We start from the raw sequence: 17,468 nt of genomic DNA, 5'->3' as shown, positions 1-17,468 counted from the left end.
TCAGCTTCCCGTTATTGGGCAACATTTTGGGGACTTATGCCCGTTCAAAAGAGAATATTTAGTTTTAAACAGTCCCAATTCCTCCTCTTTCTGAAACCCACGAATAGTCGACGAGTTTCGTGCGTTAGCGGGAACTTTTCGCGCCGCTACGAGCTCAAATCACGCGCGTACGGACAAAAATCACATCCGAAATATCGCAAATTTGCCTCGAAGATTGTATTTTCGCGTAGGGTTATTATTGGGTATTATTGGGTACAATATCAGGAGACTTCCTCCTGATATTGTAACGACAAACGGTATTCTTGTCTCGAAAAACCTGCCGTCCGCGTTTTTCTCGTTCCGGTATCGTCTTTTTCAAAATGTGCAAACGGTGCTGGACGCTCCAAACCATAAGCTAAGTTCACTTCGAATGTCTTAATTTCATCTACCGGAGCGTTCCCCGATTAAATTGTAATACTTTGTACATAGTCTGAGGTGTCGAAAGCCATGTGACGTCAATACGCCCGTAGACATTAGTCGGTTCTTAACATTTGGCCGTGACAGAAGTATTGGCTCGTGTTGAAGGGCCGCTGGGCGTTAGTCGGGCGTATTCCGGTGCGTTTTGATGACTTTACAAGCAGCGCTGCGCTTAATCTCGCCGATGAATGACTCCGGGCGTCGACGTGTGTTCGGATGCATCGGTTATTGATCGTTTTGCGTTTCGAGCGTAACGATTATTGTGAGAATGAACGTCACAATTATTGAAATCGCGAGGAAAACGGCAAAAAAAATCCAACATTTTCTTTCCTTCTTGCTTTGTTCACGCATTTCCGCTCCTCAATGCGCGACCTGCTTTATGAAATCACACTTTATGAATGATTAATTTGACATAAACAGCAAGATAAAAAAAAGTACTTTACATTTAGGTTTGTGTTTTTGAGGAAATTCTGAGCAGAAACTACTTAATTTGCTTCTAAAATTGTCACATTTCTTTTAATTTAACTAAAAAAGGACCAAATTTAATTCCAAAATTGCCACTTTTCTATCATTTGAATTAAAAAAAAAAGTTTAAAAAATTTCTAAAAATTTCACAATGATAATTTTTTAGTCTTTACGATTACACTGTGACCTAAATAATCATCATAATCATAATTATCAATTCACACCTGATAATACTCTTGACATCCCTAGTTCTAATGCGCTTTGAAGATTCATTTATTGATTTATTTTAATTGTGTGTGATTTACGTTCACATAAATTACTGAATCAAATCAAATATAAACGTTAGAGCCGAAACGTTAGTTCAGACAAATTGATCGGTTTGAATACGTTTTCTGGAACAACTTCTTGATGCTAGATAAAAAAAAAAGCAACAATTTAAAAGTGCAACGTTGACGAAAACTCTTTCTCCGTACAAATGCCGTTGTTTTCCCTGAAACGTTCGATTCACCAGGCGTTTATTCCATTCCAGGTGTTCCGGGTCGCCCCTCCGCAGAGTCGACCTGTAAATTTGGCGTCGCTCGCTCGTCTCCCTGGACTTTCTACTCGAAAAGTCACACAATAAACCTTTAAAATAGCTCCACAACGGCGCTGCTTGTAAAAACGATCGTCATCAGGAGAGTTTAGATTCGTGTTTGTAGTTTTCGAAGCAAAAAAAAACCCCGGCATGGTCCTTTAAATTGTACACTTTTTCGAAGCCATTAAAACGCTGAATCTTTCCCTTTTTGATACTCGACTCCGATGTGGCTTCAGACGCTGTAGATTTTAGACTTTAGCTCTAACTCGAAGCGCTGGGATCGTAGGCGTAGCTCATGCGTCGACAGAGCTAGCTCCCGCCGCTAGCCGCGTGTGACCAGAAGGTGGCGGCGTCGCTCTGTTTTCCGAGGGCCACTTCTGCTCTAGAGAAGCCGAATGAGTATTATGATTTTTTACTTTTTAATGAACTCTGTGCTTGTGAAATTGTGAGCCATCGTGTCGTAAACGCATCCCGTGATCCCGCCGTTTGAAAAAAAAAAAAAAAAAAGGCGTGTAAATAGTTTCGATGTGTGTTGCCATGAGAACTGTAAATATTCCAGATCGACGGGCGAAGGCGGGGACTGACTGCGCTTCTGCCGTCCGAGTGTAACGTGCGAGTCATGGTGGTGTATTAAAAATGTACATGGTGAACGCAAACGTGTCTGATTTTTGATTCTCGTTTTATTGTGAAAGGACTCGTGTTTTTTGGTCAGTTTGCTTTAAAAACGGTCAGATCTGCTCCTAAAGATGTGGTAATGTTTAATTTAATCCATTTGTAGCTATAGCTTTCTCTGGGACATTGGTGAAACTTCAAAAACAGTTTTCTTTAAATGCATTTTTCTCCCTCAGAGTCACAAAAATCAGACCTTAAAGTTGCATCCACACCAAACTTTACAATCTTGTACTGAACATGATTCTGACAGAATGTACGGAAGGATTTGTAGATTTAATTCCAAACCTGATTCATTACTTTAGTTTTATGAGTTGTTTAATGTAAAAAAAACTGTAGTAAAATTTGAATTTTTGGGTCGATTTTCAGTCAGATTTATTTTGCTCAAACAAAAAAAAAAGGTGTTAAAAAATCCCTTTTGTAAATGTATTTGTAACTAATATGTCACAATATTAAGCAAGACATTTTAACATCTGTCCTTTTTTCAGATTTAAATGTCCCAAATATGTGCAATTTTGGCAGTTTTTACACATAAAATGCCTTATTTCTATATATTTTTTTAAAAAAGAAGAAAAAACTTGAAAAACCTTTTATTTCTCTTACATTTATGTGAGTAAACGACTTGATAGCGTTACATTTAAGATGAAGATTTCCTGTCGACGACTTGATTAAATAGACAATAAAAAGATTGATGCTTCCCCTTGAAAAAGATAAATGTGTTATTTCCGAACAGTTAATACAATTTGCTTAATTTTACAGGTACAAAGTGGAAAATGACTCAATATAAAGTACAAAATGATGAGTTGTGTTTTGTAATTAGGCAAATATAGGACTTGAAACCTCATTTTTAATACCTATAAGAAACATCGATGATCATAATAACTGTCACATTTTCAAGCCTGTCGGAGACGTCTCTCATATCTCAGGGGCCCTCTTCAGCTCGGGGCCCCACTGGAGACTCTGATCAGACGACATGCAGAACAATGACAGATTTGAGTCCAAACCTCGCCAAGAATGGAGACATTATCAGCACTAAACATCCTCGAGGGTCGTCGTCCTCAGTTAAAGATCGTTCAGATTCTCTGAGAGACTTTCCAGGTTAAAATACAGTTTTCATAGTTTCAGCCGGGGTGCGACTTATGTGATAATGTTCATTATTTTCACACTGACAACCACAAGAGGGCGCTCTAGGCTCTGAGCGACGCAGAAGAATAATCTGCACTTCCTCTTCCTCTGGAGTTTGTGGAGTTGTTTAGAAGTGACACAGAGGAAGAAGAATTCAGTGGATTTAGTAATTTGGGGTAAAACTGATGCTTTGCTAAACTTGTTAGCATGTTCTTTATGCTATAGTTATCTGAATAACTGTTCATATGTTACGTTAACATACCAGACACTTACCACAGTTCTGTCTGTGCCTCATGTAGCTGAAGGTGTTAGCGTTAGCATACGTCATGTAGCTGAAGGTGTTAGCGTTAGCATACGTCATGTAGCTGAAGGTGTTAGCGTTAGCATACGTCATGTAGCTGAAGGTGTTAGCGTTAGCATACGTCATGTAGCTGAAGGTGTTAGCGTTACTATACGTCATGTAGCTGAAGGTGTTAGCGTTAGCATACGTCATGTAGCTGAAGGTGTTAGCGTTACCATACGTCATGTAGCTGAAGGTGTTAGCGTTAGCATACGTCATGTAGCTGAAGGTGTTAGCGTTAGCATACGTCATGTAGCTGAAGGTGTTAGCGTTAGCATACGTCATGTAGCTGAAGGTGTTAGCGTTACCATACGTCATGTAGCTGAAGGTGTTAGCGTTAGCATACGTCATGTAGCTGAAGGTGTTAGCGTTAGCATACGTCATGTAGCTGAAGGTGTTAGCGTTAGCATACGTCATGTAGCTGAAGGTGTTAGCGTTACCATACGTCATGTAGCTGAAGGTGTTAGCGTTAGCATACGTCATGTAGCTGAAGGTGTTAGCGTTAGCATACGTCATGTAGCTGAAGGTGTTAGCGTTACCATACGTCATGTAGCTGAAGGTGTTAGCGTTAGCATACGTCATGTAGCTGAAGGTGTTAGCGTTACCATACGTCATGTAGCTGAAGGTGTTAGCGTTAGCATACGTCATGTAGCTGAAGGTGTTAGCGTTAGCATACGTCATGTAGCTGAAGGTGTTAGCGTTACCATACGTCATGTAGCTGAAGGTGTTAGCGTTAGCATACGTCATGTAGCTGAAGGTGTTAGCGTTAGCATACGTCATGTAGCTGAAGGTGTTAGCGTTAGCATACGTCATGTAGCTGAAGGTGTTAGCGTTAGCATACGTCATGTAGCTGAAGGTGTTAGCGTTAGCATACGTCATGTAGCTGAAGGTGTTAGCGTTAGCATACGTCATGTAGCTGAAGGTGTTAGCGTTACCATACGTCATGTAGCTGAAGGTGTTAGCGTTAGCATACGTCATGTAGCTGAAGGTGTTAGCGTTAGCATACGTCATGTAGCTGAAGGTGTTAGCGTTACCATACGTCATGTAGCTGAAGGTGTTAGCGTTAGCATACGTCATGTAGCTGAAGGTGTTAGCGTTACCATACGTCATGTAGCTGAAGGTGTTAGCGTTAGCATACGTCATGTAGCTGAAGGTGTTAGCGTTAGCATACGTCATGTAGCTGAAGGTGTTAGCGTTACCATACGTCATGTAGCTGAAGGTGTTAGCGTTAGCATACGTCATGTAGCTGAAGGTGTTAGCGTTAGCATACGTCATGTAGCTGAAGGTGTTAGCGTTAGCATACGTCATGTAGCTGAAGGTGTTAGCGTTAGCATACGTCATGTAGCTGAAGGTGTTAGCGTTAGCATACGTCATGTAGCTGAAGGTGTTAGCGTTAGCATACGTACACCTATTCACCATGTTCTCTCATCGTTATTATTTTAAACTGCATTTACAGATGAAATGTCTGTTCTTGGTCTGGGATTTCATCAAATACATTTCCCCCAGTGCGACTTATATATGTTTTTTTTTCTTCTCTATTGTGTATTTTTTGGCTGGTGCGACTTATATTATTCTGGAAAATACAGTAAATAAACCCTGTTTGCTCTGCGACTTCTTTTTGAACAGGCAGAGCATTTTCACCAGCGAAAAACGCACCGAAAATGCAAAATGACACGCAATATGTTTCAATTTGCACCGAAAACAAACATCTCATCCCACTGCCACGACCAGCCGCTCCAAACCCGTCCCACTTGCTGCAGTTTCACCTCGTTCGCTCTCTCGTATCAGAAAAAAAAACACCCCATCTCGCACGTTTGGCCGTTATGTAACTCTGTGGAGGATGAGGAGTTGTGGGACGCGGCGGAGGAGGAGGTGGAGGAGGAGGAGGAGGAGAGGGCCAACCATGGTTTGGATTTAAAACAAATACAGTCAGCGCTGGCCCCGGTCCTGCTCGCCGCTGCCAATGTGAACTTTTCAGCATCGTTGCCACGCCGACGACGACCACGCACAAAGCATATTGCCGTAGTTTTTTTTGTGTGTGGAAAACGTGGGCCAAGACCGAGCATAAACGGAGACCGACAATTATTAGCAAACGAGCATTCCAACGTGAGGTGCGGATTTTTGAGAAGGGTTTGGAGGCGGGGCGAAGAGGGAAAGCTCTTCCTGGAACAGAAACGGTTCATTAAAGCTCGAGTACGGGATGTTCAAACGGCGAAAGCGGAAAGTATTCGACGATGTCAAGCCTCACGCGGACAATTTACTTAATATCCACTTCATTTTTAAGGTGCGTGTGCGGCTTTAGATCGGCTTTTTTCAGACGGCGACGTGAAACTGAGGTGGTCCGCCCGAGAGCAGCCAATCAGAGCGCTGCTTTCGACGCTTCACCTCCGGTTGACGAGCGTTAAAGAACTTTATTTTAGCCGCAGTGGTCTAATTTAGTTATGAAACGCTGCTTTTACGAGATACTCTTTGGCGCAGGAAACACAAAATATACTAAATTACGGAGGAAATAAAGCGGGGCACCCGATCTACCTCCCGTTTATGACTATCCGCTCAAACCCTTGTTCAGGACCCGGTTACGGCTGTGAGGGAATAAAAACTGGAAGAACGATATGATCGAGCGATGCCATGACAACAAGGCCGGCGGTTCAACAGAAGCAGGGCGGGTCTCAGGTCATGACTCCTCCCATAGGGGCGGGGCCAACCGAGCTCGCGTACATTCTCGCTCCTGCAGAGGGCGGTCAAGCGCAACGTCCAGAAGACTTTTGAAGACGTTAAAAAGCCGTTTTAAAGATTTGCTCCACAGATTTGCCACATTATTCTTCTAGTTTAAAGGTGAACTACGTATGAGGGAAACGTGTTTATACATTAAAAAGCATGTTTTTTAGTGTGTTTTTCTGCAATAAATACACCCGTAAATTGAAAATGTAAATTGAACGTCACAATTGTTTCATTTGACGAATAAAAATACATGCAAACGCTTTTATTCTGTTGAATTCATGTTAAGCGGGTCAAAAAACGACAGTATATTGTGAAAATTCTGCATGAACTTTGGATGAACTGAGTGTCCCTGCTGTGATGTCACTTCCTGTTATAATATCCCACAGATTTTTCCACTTTTCTCTAACATTTACACGTACAACAAGTGCAACTACGCCAAATAAAGTCAAAATGAGAGAGAAAATGGTAAAAAAAACAAAACTTTAAACACTTTCGGTGCGGAACACGCGTGGAGAACGTGCAAACCGCGGCACCGTAGATGACGCAACTGTAGATCGGCTCAGACGTGACTCAGAGTGTTTATTTGAACTGCTGTAATCGACACGTGTTGCAGCAAAACCGTGCGATTTGTGCGTTTGCGGTTGGTTAGTCATCGCGTCCGGGTTTTTATGAGCTTTAGATGGAAGTACTCGCCAGGATTTAGAACGAAAATAAAAGACAAAGCGGCAAGAAAGTGTCAACGACGACTGGAAAACAACCGACAGCCGAAATCCCACAGTGGCTCATCTGTGCGGAGGTACAGGTCAGGTCTGTGGAGAGGTGAGGCCGCTCGCACGGAGAATGCAGGTTTTGTTATGTTTCTGTTCTTTATTATTCTTATTCTAGAACATAAAACATCAAGACCAAAAAAAACAAAATAAAGGGAAGAAATGGATAAAAAATAGATAAAATAGATAAAATAAATGAAATAAATAACTTTCCCCCTCCTCCCTACTTTCTTTCTCCCCTTCCTCTTCCCTCACCCTCTCTCCTCTCCTCTTCTCTCCCCCCTCTCTCATGTACACTTTTCTCCTCTCCTCTCCCCCTTCTCTCCTGTCCGTCCAGTGCCTCCCACTCATGGCCCATTAAACATTTAGTGAGGCGCTCCGGATCCGTGTGACACCATCTTTTAGCCCCGTCAAGCTAAACAGCAAACGCCAAGGAAGAAGAAGAAGAAAAAGAAGAAGAAGAAGAAACAAACACCCCCCACACGCTTCTTCTTATACCAATTTCAACGTATGGCTTCTCGGTGAAAGGGCAGGACTCGGTGGTTTGGAGAGGCCTCGGATGTAAATGAATCAATATTGATCCTCGGGGTGAACGTGCATCTGTTTAGAGGTGGAGGAGTGCGAGGAACGCTGGTGCAGAGCGGGGAGGATCCCGACCCATGCAGTAAAACGCTCTCCCGCCGTCATAAAAAAGGGACATTTGCAGAATTAGAATTGAGACATTGAGGTTTAAGTGTGTCAGAGGTCTCGGTTCAGGAAGGTTTTTAATCATATTTATGCATATTATTGTTATTTCTGTTCGGTTTTGGAAGAGTTCAACAAAGCAGGATCTGTGTTTTATTTGTGAATAAAAATGGCAATGAATTTAATCCTGACATTTGACCATTCAAACATTTTATATTTTGATTTGACTTTTTTTATTTTTGCAATTTTTTGTGTGCAATTCTTTGAACACAGAACAACAGAAAAAGCAACAAAAAAAAAACAACAGAACAAGCTGGACCAGGAAGAACATATGGTAAGTAGAGGAATAAAAATAAGGGGGTGGCATCAAAAAAAATAAATTGTTAATTTTCAAGTTGAGTCCTGAGGTTGAATTGTTAATATTTCATGGCTCTGAAATCCATTTTTAAAACAAAACAAATAAGAATAAGCTTTAGTGTCATTGGAGCTGTGAGTGCTGCTCAGTCACTCACATTTAAAGATGCACTGTGTAACTTTTCTTGCTCTGGCCACAGTGTTCCACAGCGTGACATTGAACTCATCCTGCATCCTCACTGTTGTTGCCTTTCCGCAGAGCTGACCTGTAACTCGGCGGTGTTTAAAGCCATGCTGTGGAACATTCTCCATGAAGACAAGCAGGTCGTCGACACTTAAAAAGTTCATTTATCGCACCTTTAAAACGGCCTTTATGATAAAACATCAAACTTAAAGAACAAAGTGTTAAATTCCAGGTGAAAAGAATGTTAGATTATAAAATAGTTGTCCCTTATTTTAGTCATTGAAATGCAAAAAATGCATAATAGAGAAGAAAAAAACATATATAAGTCGCACTGGAGTATGAAATGCAGTTGCAAGTGTGAAAATAACAGATAATATCACATAGAAGTCGCTCCGGAGTATAAGTATACAATTGTAAATATAAGTATAAGTCGCACTCCGGCCAAAACCATGAAAAAAGGTGCGACTTATAGTCCGGAAAATACGGTAATTACATTTTTTACACTACAAGCTCTTCATCTATGCGCATTTTCAGTGAGCCTGTGCTCTCAGACCAAAAGAAAGCCGGTTTGAATCCTGTCCGAGTTCAAACGGTTGTCGTCGTTGTCGTTTCTTGGCACTTCAGCTCACTTCATCCACTCCAGTCAGCGCGCCGCATCTGGTCGCGACAGGAAGAGCAACGTTTTCCAAATCCCCAAACAATGAAAAAAGAGCGCGACGTAATCTTAGCAACATAAGCTAACGAACACCACTTCACGACGTCACTTTATCGAGAGGAGAAAGAGACAGTGTGAGGCTGATGCCGTGAAGATGCCAGTGCAGTACTGAAGGTAGTACTGAAGGTAGTACTGAAGGTAGTGCTGAAGGTAGTACTGAAGGTAGTGCTGAAGGTAGTACTGAAGGTAGTGCTGAAGGTAGTGCTGAAGGTAGTACTGAAGGTAGTGCTGAAGGTAGTGCTGAAGGTAGTACTGAAGATAGTACTGGTGGTAGTACTGAAGGTAGTACTGATGGTAGTGCTGAAGGTAGTACTGGTGGTAGTACTGAAGGTAGTACTGAAGGTAGTACTGGTGGTAGTGCTGAAGGTAGTGCTGAAGGTAGTGCTGAAGGTAGTACTGAAGGTAGTACTGAAGGTAGTACTGGTGGTAGTGCTGAAGGTATTGCTGAAGGTAGTACTGAAGGTAGTGCTGAAGGTAGTGCTGAAGGTAGTACTGAAGGTAGTACTGAAGGTAGAACTGAAGGTAGTACTGAAGGTAGTACTGAAGGTAGTACTGAAGGTAGTACTGAAGGTAGTGCTGAAGGTAGTGCTGATAGGTAGTACTGGTGGTAGTACTGAAGGTAGTACTGATGGTAGTGCTGAAGGTAGTACTGAAGGTAGTACTGAAGGTAGTACTGAAGGTAGTACTGAAGGTAGAACTGAAGGTAGTACTGAAGGTAGTACTGAAGGTAGTACTGAAGGTAGTACTGAAGGTAGTGCTGAAGGTAGTGCTGATAGGTAGTACTGGTGGTAGTACTGAAGGTAGTACTGATGGTAGTGCTGAAGGTAGTACTGAAGGTAGTACTGAAGGTAGTACTGAAGGTAGAACTGAAGGTAGTACTGAAGGTAGTACTGAAGGTAGTACTGAAGGTAGTGCTGAAGGTAGTGCTGATAGGTAGTACTGGTGGTAGTACTGAAGGTAGTACTGATGGTAGTGCTGAAGGTAATACTGAAGGTAGTACTGAAGGTAGTACTGGTGGTAATGCTGAAGGTAGTACTGATGGTAGTGCTGAAGGTAGTACTGAAGGTAGTACAGAAGGTAGTACTGGTGGTAGTGCTGAAGGTAGTGCTGAAGGTAGTACTGAAGGTAGTATTGAAGGTAGAACTGAAGGTAGTACTGAAGGTAGTACTGGTGGTAGTACTGAAGGTAGTGCTGAAGGTAGTGCTGAAGGTAGTGCTGAAGGCAGTACTGAAGGTAGTGCTGAAGGTAGTACTGGTGGTAGTACTGGTGGTAGTACTGAAGGTAGTACTGAAGGTAGTACTGGTGGTAGTACTGAAGGTAGTACTGAAGGTAGTACTGAAGGTAGTGCTGAAGGTAGAGCTGAAGGTAGTGCTGAAGGTAGTGCTGAAGGTAGTGCTGAAGGTAGTGCTGAAGGTAGTGCTGAAGGTAGTGCTGGTGGTAGTACCGGTGGTAGTACTGAAGGTAGTACTGAAGGTAGTACTGGTGGTAGTACTGAAGGTAGTACTGAAGGTAGAGCTGAAGGTAGTACTGAAGGTAGTGCTGAAGGTAGTGCTGAAGGTAGTACTGAAGGTAGTGCTGAAGGTAGTGCTGAAGGTAGTGCTGAAGGTAGTGCTGAAGGTAGTGCTGAAGGTTGTGCTGAAGGTAGTGCTGAAGGTAGTGCTGAAGGTAGAGCTGAAGGTAGTGCTGAAGGTAGTGCTGAAGGTAGTGCTGAAGGTAGAGCTGAAGGTAGTGCTGAAGGTAGTGCTGAAGGTAGTGCTGAAGGTAGTGCTGAAGGTAGTGCTGAAGGTAGTGCTGAAGGTAGTGCTGAAGGTAGTGCTGGTGGTAGTACCGGTGGTAGTACTGAAGGTAGTACTGAAGGTAGTACTGGTGGTAGTACTGAAGGTAGTACTGAAGGTAGAGCTGAAGGTAGTACTGAAGGTAGTGCTGAAGGTAGTGCTGAAGGTAGTACTGAAGGTAGTGCTGAAGGTAGTGCTGAAGGTAGTGCTGAAGGTAGTGCTGAAGGTAGTGCTGAAGGTTGTGCTGAAGGTAGTGCTGAAGGTAGTGCTGAAGGTAGTACTGAAGGTAGTGCTGAAGGTAGTGCTGAAGGTAGTGCTGAAGGTAGTGCTGAAGGTAGTGCTGAAGGTTGTGCTGAAGGTAGTGCTGAAGGTAGTGCTGAAGGTAGTGCTGAAGGTAGTGCTGAAGGTCGTGCTGAAGGTAAAACTGAAGGTAGTGCTGAAGGTAGAGCTGAAGGTAGTACTGGTGGTAGTACTGAAGGTAGTACTGAAGGTAGTGCTGAAGGTAGAGCTGAAGGTAGTGCTGAAGGTAGTGCTGAAGGTAGTGCTGAAGGTAGTACTGGTGGTAGTACTGGTGGTAGTACTGAAGGTAGTACTGAAGGTAGTACTGAAGGTAGTACTGGTGGTAGTACTGAAGGTAGTGCTGAAGGTAGAGCTGAAGGTAGTGCTGAAGGTAGTGCTGAAGGTAGTACTGAAGGTAGAACTGAAGGTAGTACTGAAGGTAGTGCTGAAGGTAGTACTGAAGGTAGAGCTGAAGGTAGTGCTGAAGGTAGTGCTGAAGGTAGTGCTGAAGGTAGTACTGAAGGTAGTACTGAAGGTAGTGCTGAAGACAGTACTGAAGGTAGAGCTGAAGGTAGTGCTGAAGGTAGTGCTGAAGGTAGTGCTGAAGGTAGTGCTGAAGGTTGTGCTGAAGGTAGTGCTGAAGGTAGTACTGAAGGTAGTGCTGAAGGTAGTGCTGAAGGTAGTGCTGAAGGTAGAGCTGAAGGTAGTGCTGAAAGTAGAGCTGAAGGTAGTGCTGAAGGTAGTGCTGAAGGTAGAGCTGAAGGTAGTGCTGAAGGTAGTGCTGAAGGTAGTGCTGAAGGTAGTGCTGAAGGTAGTGCTGAAGGTAGTACTGAAGGTAGTGCTGAAGGTAGTGCTGAAGGTAGTGCTGAAGGTAGTGCTGAAGGTTGTGCTGAAGGTAGTGCTGAAGGTAGTACTGAAGGTAGAGCTGAAGGTAGTGCTGAAGGTAGTGCTGAAGGTAGTGCTGAAGGTCGTGCTGAAGGTAAAACTGAAGGTAGTGCTGAAGGTAGAGCTGAAGGTAGTGCTGAAGGTAGTGCTGAAGGTAGTGCTGAAGGTAGTGCTGAAGGTAGTGCTGAAGGTAGTACTGAAGGTAGTGCTGAAGGTAGTGCTGAAGGTAGTACTGAAGGTAGAACTGAAGGTAGTACTGAAGGTAGTGCTGAAGGTAGTGCTGAAGGTAGTGCTGAAGGTAGTGCTGAAGGTAGTGCTGAAGGTAGAACTGAAGGTAGTACTGAAGGTAGTGCTGAAGGTAGTGCTGAAGGTAGTGCTGAAGGTAGTACTGAAGGTAGAACTGAAGGTAGTACTGAAGGTAGTACTGAAGGTAGTACTGAAGGTAGAACTGAAGGTAGTACTGAAGGTAGTACTGAGTTCAAACTGAAGAAAAATACGATGTTTCCAGAACAGGTTTTGATGTGTAACTATTGAACATTAGGCACACATGCTAAAAACTATTTTCTTGTACTGAATTTATGAATATTTTGTTTTTTAATAATGATCTAGGCAACATTTATTTATTCATCTTCATTTAAGCAGATAAAACCCATTGAGATTAAACCCTCTTTTTATTTATTGTATTTATTTTAATTATTGTATATATTGTATTTATTTTATTGATGTATGTATTATTATTATTATATATATTTTTTTTAAATAAAAAAATTAAAAACATAAAACAAAAAACAAGACTAGCCCAGAGAAAACAAATTAGGTGAAAATGGAAGCAAAAATATAACTATTTTCAGAACCATTTTCAGAGTCCAAATGTGATTTTATTTTTTTCGAAAGTGTCGTGGGCCAAAGTGGGAAACTTGCAGCACAACAAACATTTACACGTTTAAAGAAGAGACATTTACAAAACAACATTTAAAAGTGCAGGCAACTTTCCTTGGATTCTTGCTCTTTGGATAAGCTTAACCCAATCGCTTAGCAACAACTTATGAATGAACAAAAGCTCAGCAACAGCGTGCAGGTCTAATCTTTACGTTAGTTCAATCGACGTCATAGACTGCGGATGTAAAATGAGGTTTACTCTTTTACATTTGCCCCATTATTTAATGCCGCTGGTAAAAGATATTAGTAAAAAAAGTTTGGGATTTTAGTTAGTTTGTTTGTTTCTTCAAAGATTTCTGTGTTTACGCTCTTCTCTTTACCATGACGAGCATTAATGAAGCGTGAAAGAAAAGAAAAATACAACTCCGGGTCTGCTTTTTCTGATGGTTATAAGATTGATCGCATGTTTAAAAAGCATGATTAAAAGTAAAAAAAAAAGGATTTTCTACGAGATGTGTGTCCTTTAACTCAGTGCTTCTTTTAAATCCTCACAAAAAAAATAAAACAAATTAATTAAAATTAACACATAGGCTAAATTCAGTCTAAATGAATAAAATAAATAAAATAAATAAAATAAATAAAATAAATAAAATAAATAAAATAAATAAAATAAAATAAATAAAATAAATAAAAAATGAAATGAATGTTAGAAAGAGAGTGCTAAATTCAGTCTAAATCACCAGGAATAACCAAAACTAAACGAGCACAAGAGTAAAAACTAAGGCAAAACTGGTTATTTCTTGCCACTTGAATAGGCCATGGGGTAAAAAAGAAGATTAAAGGACTAAGCGTCACACAAAAATGGCAAACATCTCGGCTATGAAAGACACTCAATCATACCTGCGTTAACTTGACTTGAGAGTTCAGTCGTTTGCTCGTTACTAAATCAAAGCTGCTTGGACACTAAGCCCTCAGAGGAATGTCTTTCTTTGTCTAAACAAGGCAAAGAATTCCGCCGCATCTCCACGTTTCAAGTGTATTTTCTTCTCCTGAGTCTCAAGCTGCTGCTGCCACAGAAGTACGAGTCTGCAGAGCTGGAGCTGCACTCTGAAGCCTGCAGCGAGGTGACCTCTCTGAGGCGACCGCGCTCTCACACAGACTAAACAAACAAACAAACAAACATGCTGTAAATATTATTTATGTGTTATGTTAAAAAAAATCTGAAATATGTAATTGTAGACTTAGGTTATCACCTTCATCATTACTTGTGTTATTACGTGGACAATTAGTTATATATATATAACTAATTGTCCACGTAATAACACAAGTTTTATATATATATATATATATATATATATATATTGCATTACAAATACCAAAACAACGTGGGTTTGTGGTTTTCAATGAATCATGAGGAAAACGTGATTATAAATAATTCCTTTATAGCAATAGTTTTTGTTTTAGCAGTTTATGGACATAATAGATCAAATAAAATGTCCTAATTCTTTGTGACTTAGTACAGGGATGTGGGCGGGGATAGGGGGTAGGTGAAAACTGGAATTTTCTCAGCCTCAGTTGAAGGATTACTAAAACAATGAGTAAATTCATATTAACTCATCTTGTTTTTTTTTTTTTTTTTTTTTTAAGAAAAAAAGTTAATAAACAGGTTATAACAACTTAAAGCTTTGCATATGTTGTTAAAATTCAGTCTGTACCGAAAATCAAGTACTGGAGACCACCGGTAACTGGAATAACTGACATAAATAAAAATTGAAATCCAAAATTTTGAAAATATGCCATTTTGAAAGGTTTTGGATGAAGATGAACAACACAACACAACAGTAAATAGACTGTTCTTCTGTATCTACTTTGCAACACAAAGTAGATACAGAAGTAAAAGAACAGATAACTTATAGAAAAAAAACACTCTTATAGACAAAACCTGTTATATTCTTAATAAAAAGTAAAAAAACAAAACATTGAATAATAATTGTAAGATCTGAGTGCGGTCATCTGAGTGCAGTCATCCTCAGTCAACTATCTAAAAAAATAAGAGTGAATTTGTTGAAGATTTTTGTCTAGCTGCTGACACTTTATTGTTATTATAAAAGATGTATTTCGTATATCTTAAGTCTTTAAACTGTCTTTAAACCCCCCTTTTTATAAATTATATTTTATTTTTGTATATTATATTTTATTTATGTATATTATATTTTATTTATGTATACTGTATTATATTTTATTCATGTATATCGCTTTACACAATTTAAAAAAAGTGCGGTCCTCTGAGCGCGGTCATGTGTGCGCGGTCACTTGAGCGCCGCCTTTAGAGCGCAGCAGCTCCACACTTCCTCCCTCACCCATGCTCACTTCCCCTCACCGCTGCCGCTGCTGCTGCTGCTTCTTTCTGCGCAACTCTCGCGAGACTTGGCCACCTCCCCCCGTCCCTCCTCCCCTCCTCGCCCACCTCCACTGCGCCCCTCCTGTTCCGTCTCTGCGGCTCCTCTCTGCGGCTCCTCTGTGCGGCTCCTCTGTGCGGCTCCGTGCGTTGCATTGCCCGCCTGTCAGAAGAAGCCTCTCGCTCCGGCTCAGACGAAGACGCTCGGGAGCTTCGCAGGCTTCACCCTCCTCGCTCTCGTTTTTTCTTCTTTTTCTCCTCCTCCTCTTCCCCCCGGAACTCGGACCGAACCGAGCCGTAGCCGTAGCCGTAGCCCCGAACGACAACAGCGCGGCACCGACAACGGCAGGCTGCGAACCCCCCGCCACAAGACCACCAGCAGCAGCAGCAGCAGCAGCAGCACCGCGCTCACACACACACCGACCTCCCGCTAGTCGTCTACCCGGACTCGGGCGCCCCTTTCTCGGCTCCGGACCATGGCTACCACCGCTACTTGCACCAGGTTCACGGATGAATACCAGCTGTACGAGGAGCTTGGAAAGTAAGCGCCGCGGCGGCTTCTTCTCCTCCGCGGGACCCGGGCGTCGTGTCGCGCGTGTTCCCGTCTTTCTTGTCGGTTTTGTGTGGTGTGTGTGTCACGCTTCCTTTCCGCTCCACGCCGAGCATGATGTCCCCCCCCTCCGCCCCGTCTTTAGCCTCTTTAGCACGGCCACATTGACACCGCGTTTACGGTTACCGAACGCCTTTTTTGCATCGCGATTTAATTTTTTTTTTTTTTCAAATGTATTTATTATTTATTTCACGTGCCAAAAACGTGCCAATGCATTGTTTTCTTCTTAAGCTACTACTAGGCTATTTTTAAAATATATATATAATTATTATTTTTTTGACTGTTAGCTTCTTCTACGTTTGTGGTGATGCACGCGCCGCTGCAGGAGAGAAATAAATAAAATAAATAAATAAAATAATAAAAATAAGATTGGCGCATTAAAGTGCAGTTCGGGGCCTTCGCGGCGGTTGCGTGACGGCGGGAGTCGGCGCGCACGCGAGCCCGGGGGAAAAGCGCGTCGGGGCCCCGCGGGGGTTTTTTGGGGGGGATTCTGACAGCGGTGCCACTCCGCGGAGAAGAAGAAGAAGAGAAGAAGAAGAAGAGGTTTAAACTAGGCCGACTTCTTCTTCTCCGGCAGCTGCAGTTGATTTGCGTAACCGCGCACGTACGTACAGCGATCGCGGTGAATGACACATGACAATTGGGTAAAAAACTGCGCGTAACGCCGGGGTCCGAGTGAGAGAGAGGGGCGTATCGTGCGTGATTTCTTCGTCGTGCATGTGGCCCCCGTCATGTGGCCCCCGTCATGTGGCCCCCGTCATGTGGCCCCCGTCATGTGGCCCCCGTCATGTGGCCCCCGTCATGTGGCCCCCGTCATGTCATCGTGGGCGTGCAACGTGCAGCCGGCCCCGTGTTGTAATGCGCGCTAATCTCTCCGAGCGCGACGCAATATGTGCAAGGATCCTGAGCAGATGATGTGATGTTGGACGCGTGCCACCGCCGCTGCTACGCCCACTTGCCATGGAGACGCGTGCATGTGTGCATGTGTGCGCGTCAATAGCCCCCCCCACATGTCATTCTCCTGCATGTTTGTGGGTGGGATTCATAATATTGTACGTGCTTTGGTGGAATTGTGCGAAATTTGGCGTTGCAGATGTTGCAAAATGCTGCAAAATGAGACAAAATCACGGTTTGAAGTGATATTTGTTGCAGTTTGTTGTTCATTTTGCGGCGTGTTCATGTCGACCGAGTATTTTTGGTGGAAATGTGCGAAATTTGGCGTCGCAAATGTAGCAAAATGCTGAAAAAATTGCTATTAAAGAGACGGAATCACAGTTTAAAGTGATGTTTCGTGCCGTTTGTGGTTCATTTTACCGAGTGTTTATGTCGACCGAGTATTTTTGGTGGAAATGTGCGAAATGTGGAGTCGCAAATGTATCAAAATGCTGCAAAATGAGACAAAATCACGGTTTGAAGTGATATTTCTTGCTGTTTGCGGTTCATTTCACGGTGTGTTCACGTCGATCGAGGCGTTTACGTGCACGTTTTTTGCACGCGTCGTTAAAATATTGTCTGAATGTTGTGGATGCCAAAAAACAACAACCGAAAAAACCTGTTGAGATGTTCATTCCTGTCGACGTCGCCCACT

General features: G+C 42.5%; 1 protein-coding gene across 1 annotated transcript in view; it reads left to right on the top strand.

Moving 5' to 3' along the window:
* The first annotated feature begins 15,662 nt into the window (after window positions 1-15,662).
* The window catches only part of LOC140369457 (calcium/calmodulin-dependent protein kinase type II subunit gamma-like), a 103,357-nt gene continuing 101,551 nt past the window's right edge, over window positions 15,663-17,468 (top strand). The window contains exon 1 of the mRNA XM_072456805.1: window positions 15,663-15,811. Within this exon, the coding sequence (XP_072312906.1) occupies window positions 15,747-15,811 (65 nt within the window). The 5' untranslated portion in view covers window positions 15,663-15,746. The remainder of the gene's footprint in view (window positions 15,812-17,468) is intronic.

This window comes from Eucyclogobius newberryi, unplaced genomic scaffold (assembly GCF_026437365.1).
Source record: "Eucyclogobius newberryi isolate DKJ021-1_F unplaced genomic scaffold, fEucNew1.0.hap1 SCAF_20, whole genome shotgun sequence".
Taxonomy (NCBI): domain Eukaryota; kingdom Metazoa; phylum Chordata; class Actinopteri; order Gobiiformes; family Gobiidae; genus Eucyclogobius; species Eucyclogobius newberryi.
The sequence above is the reverse complement of the archived record's forward strand: the minus strand, read 5'-3'. Positions and strand labels throughout refer to the sequence as shown.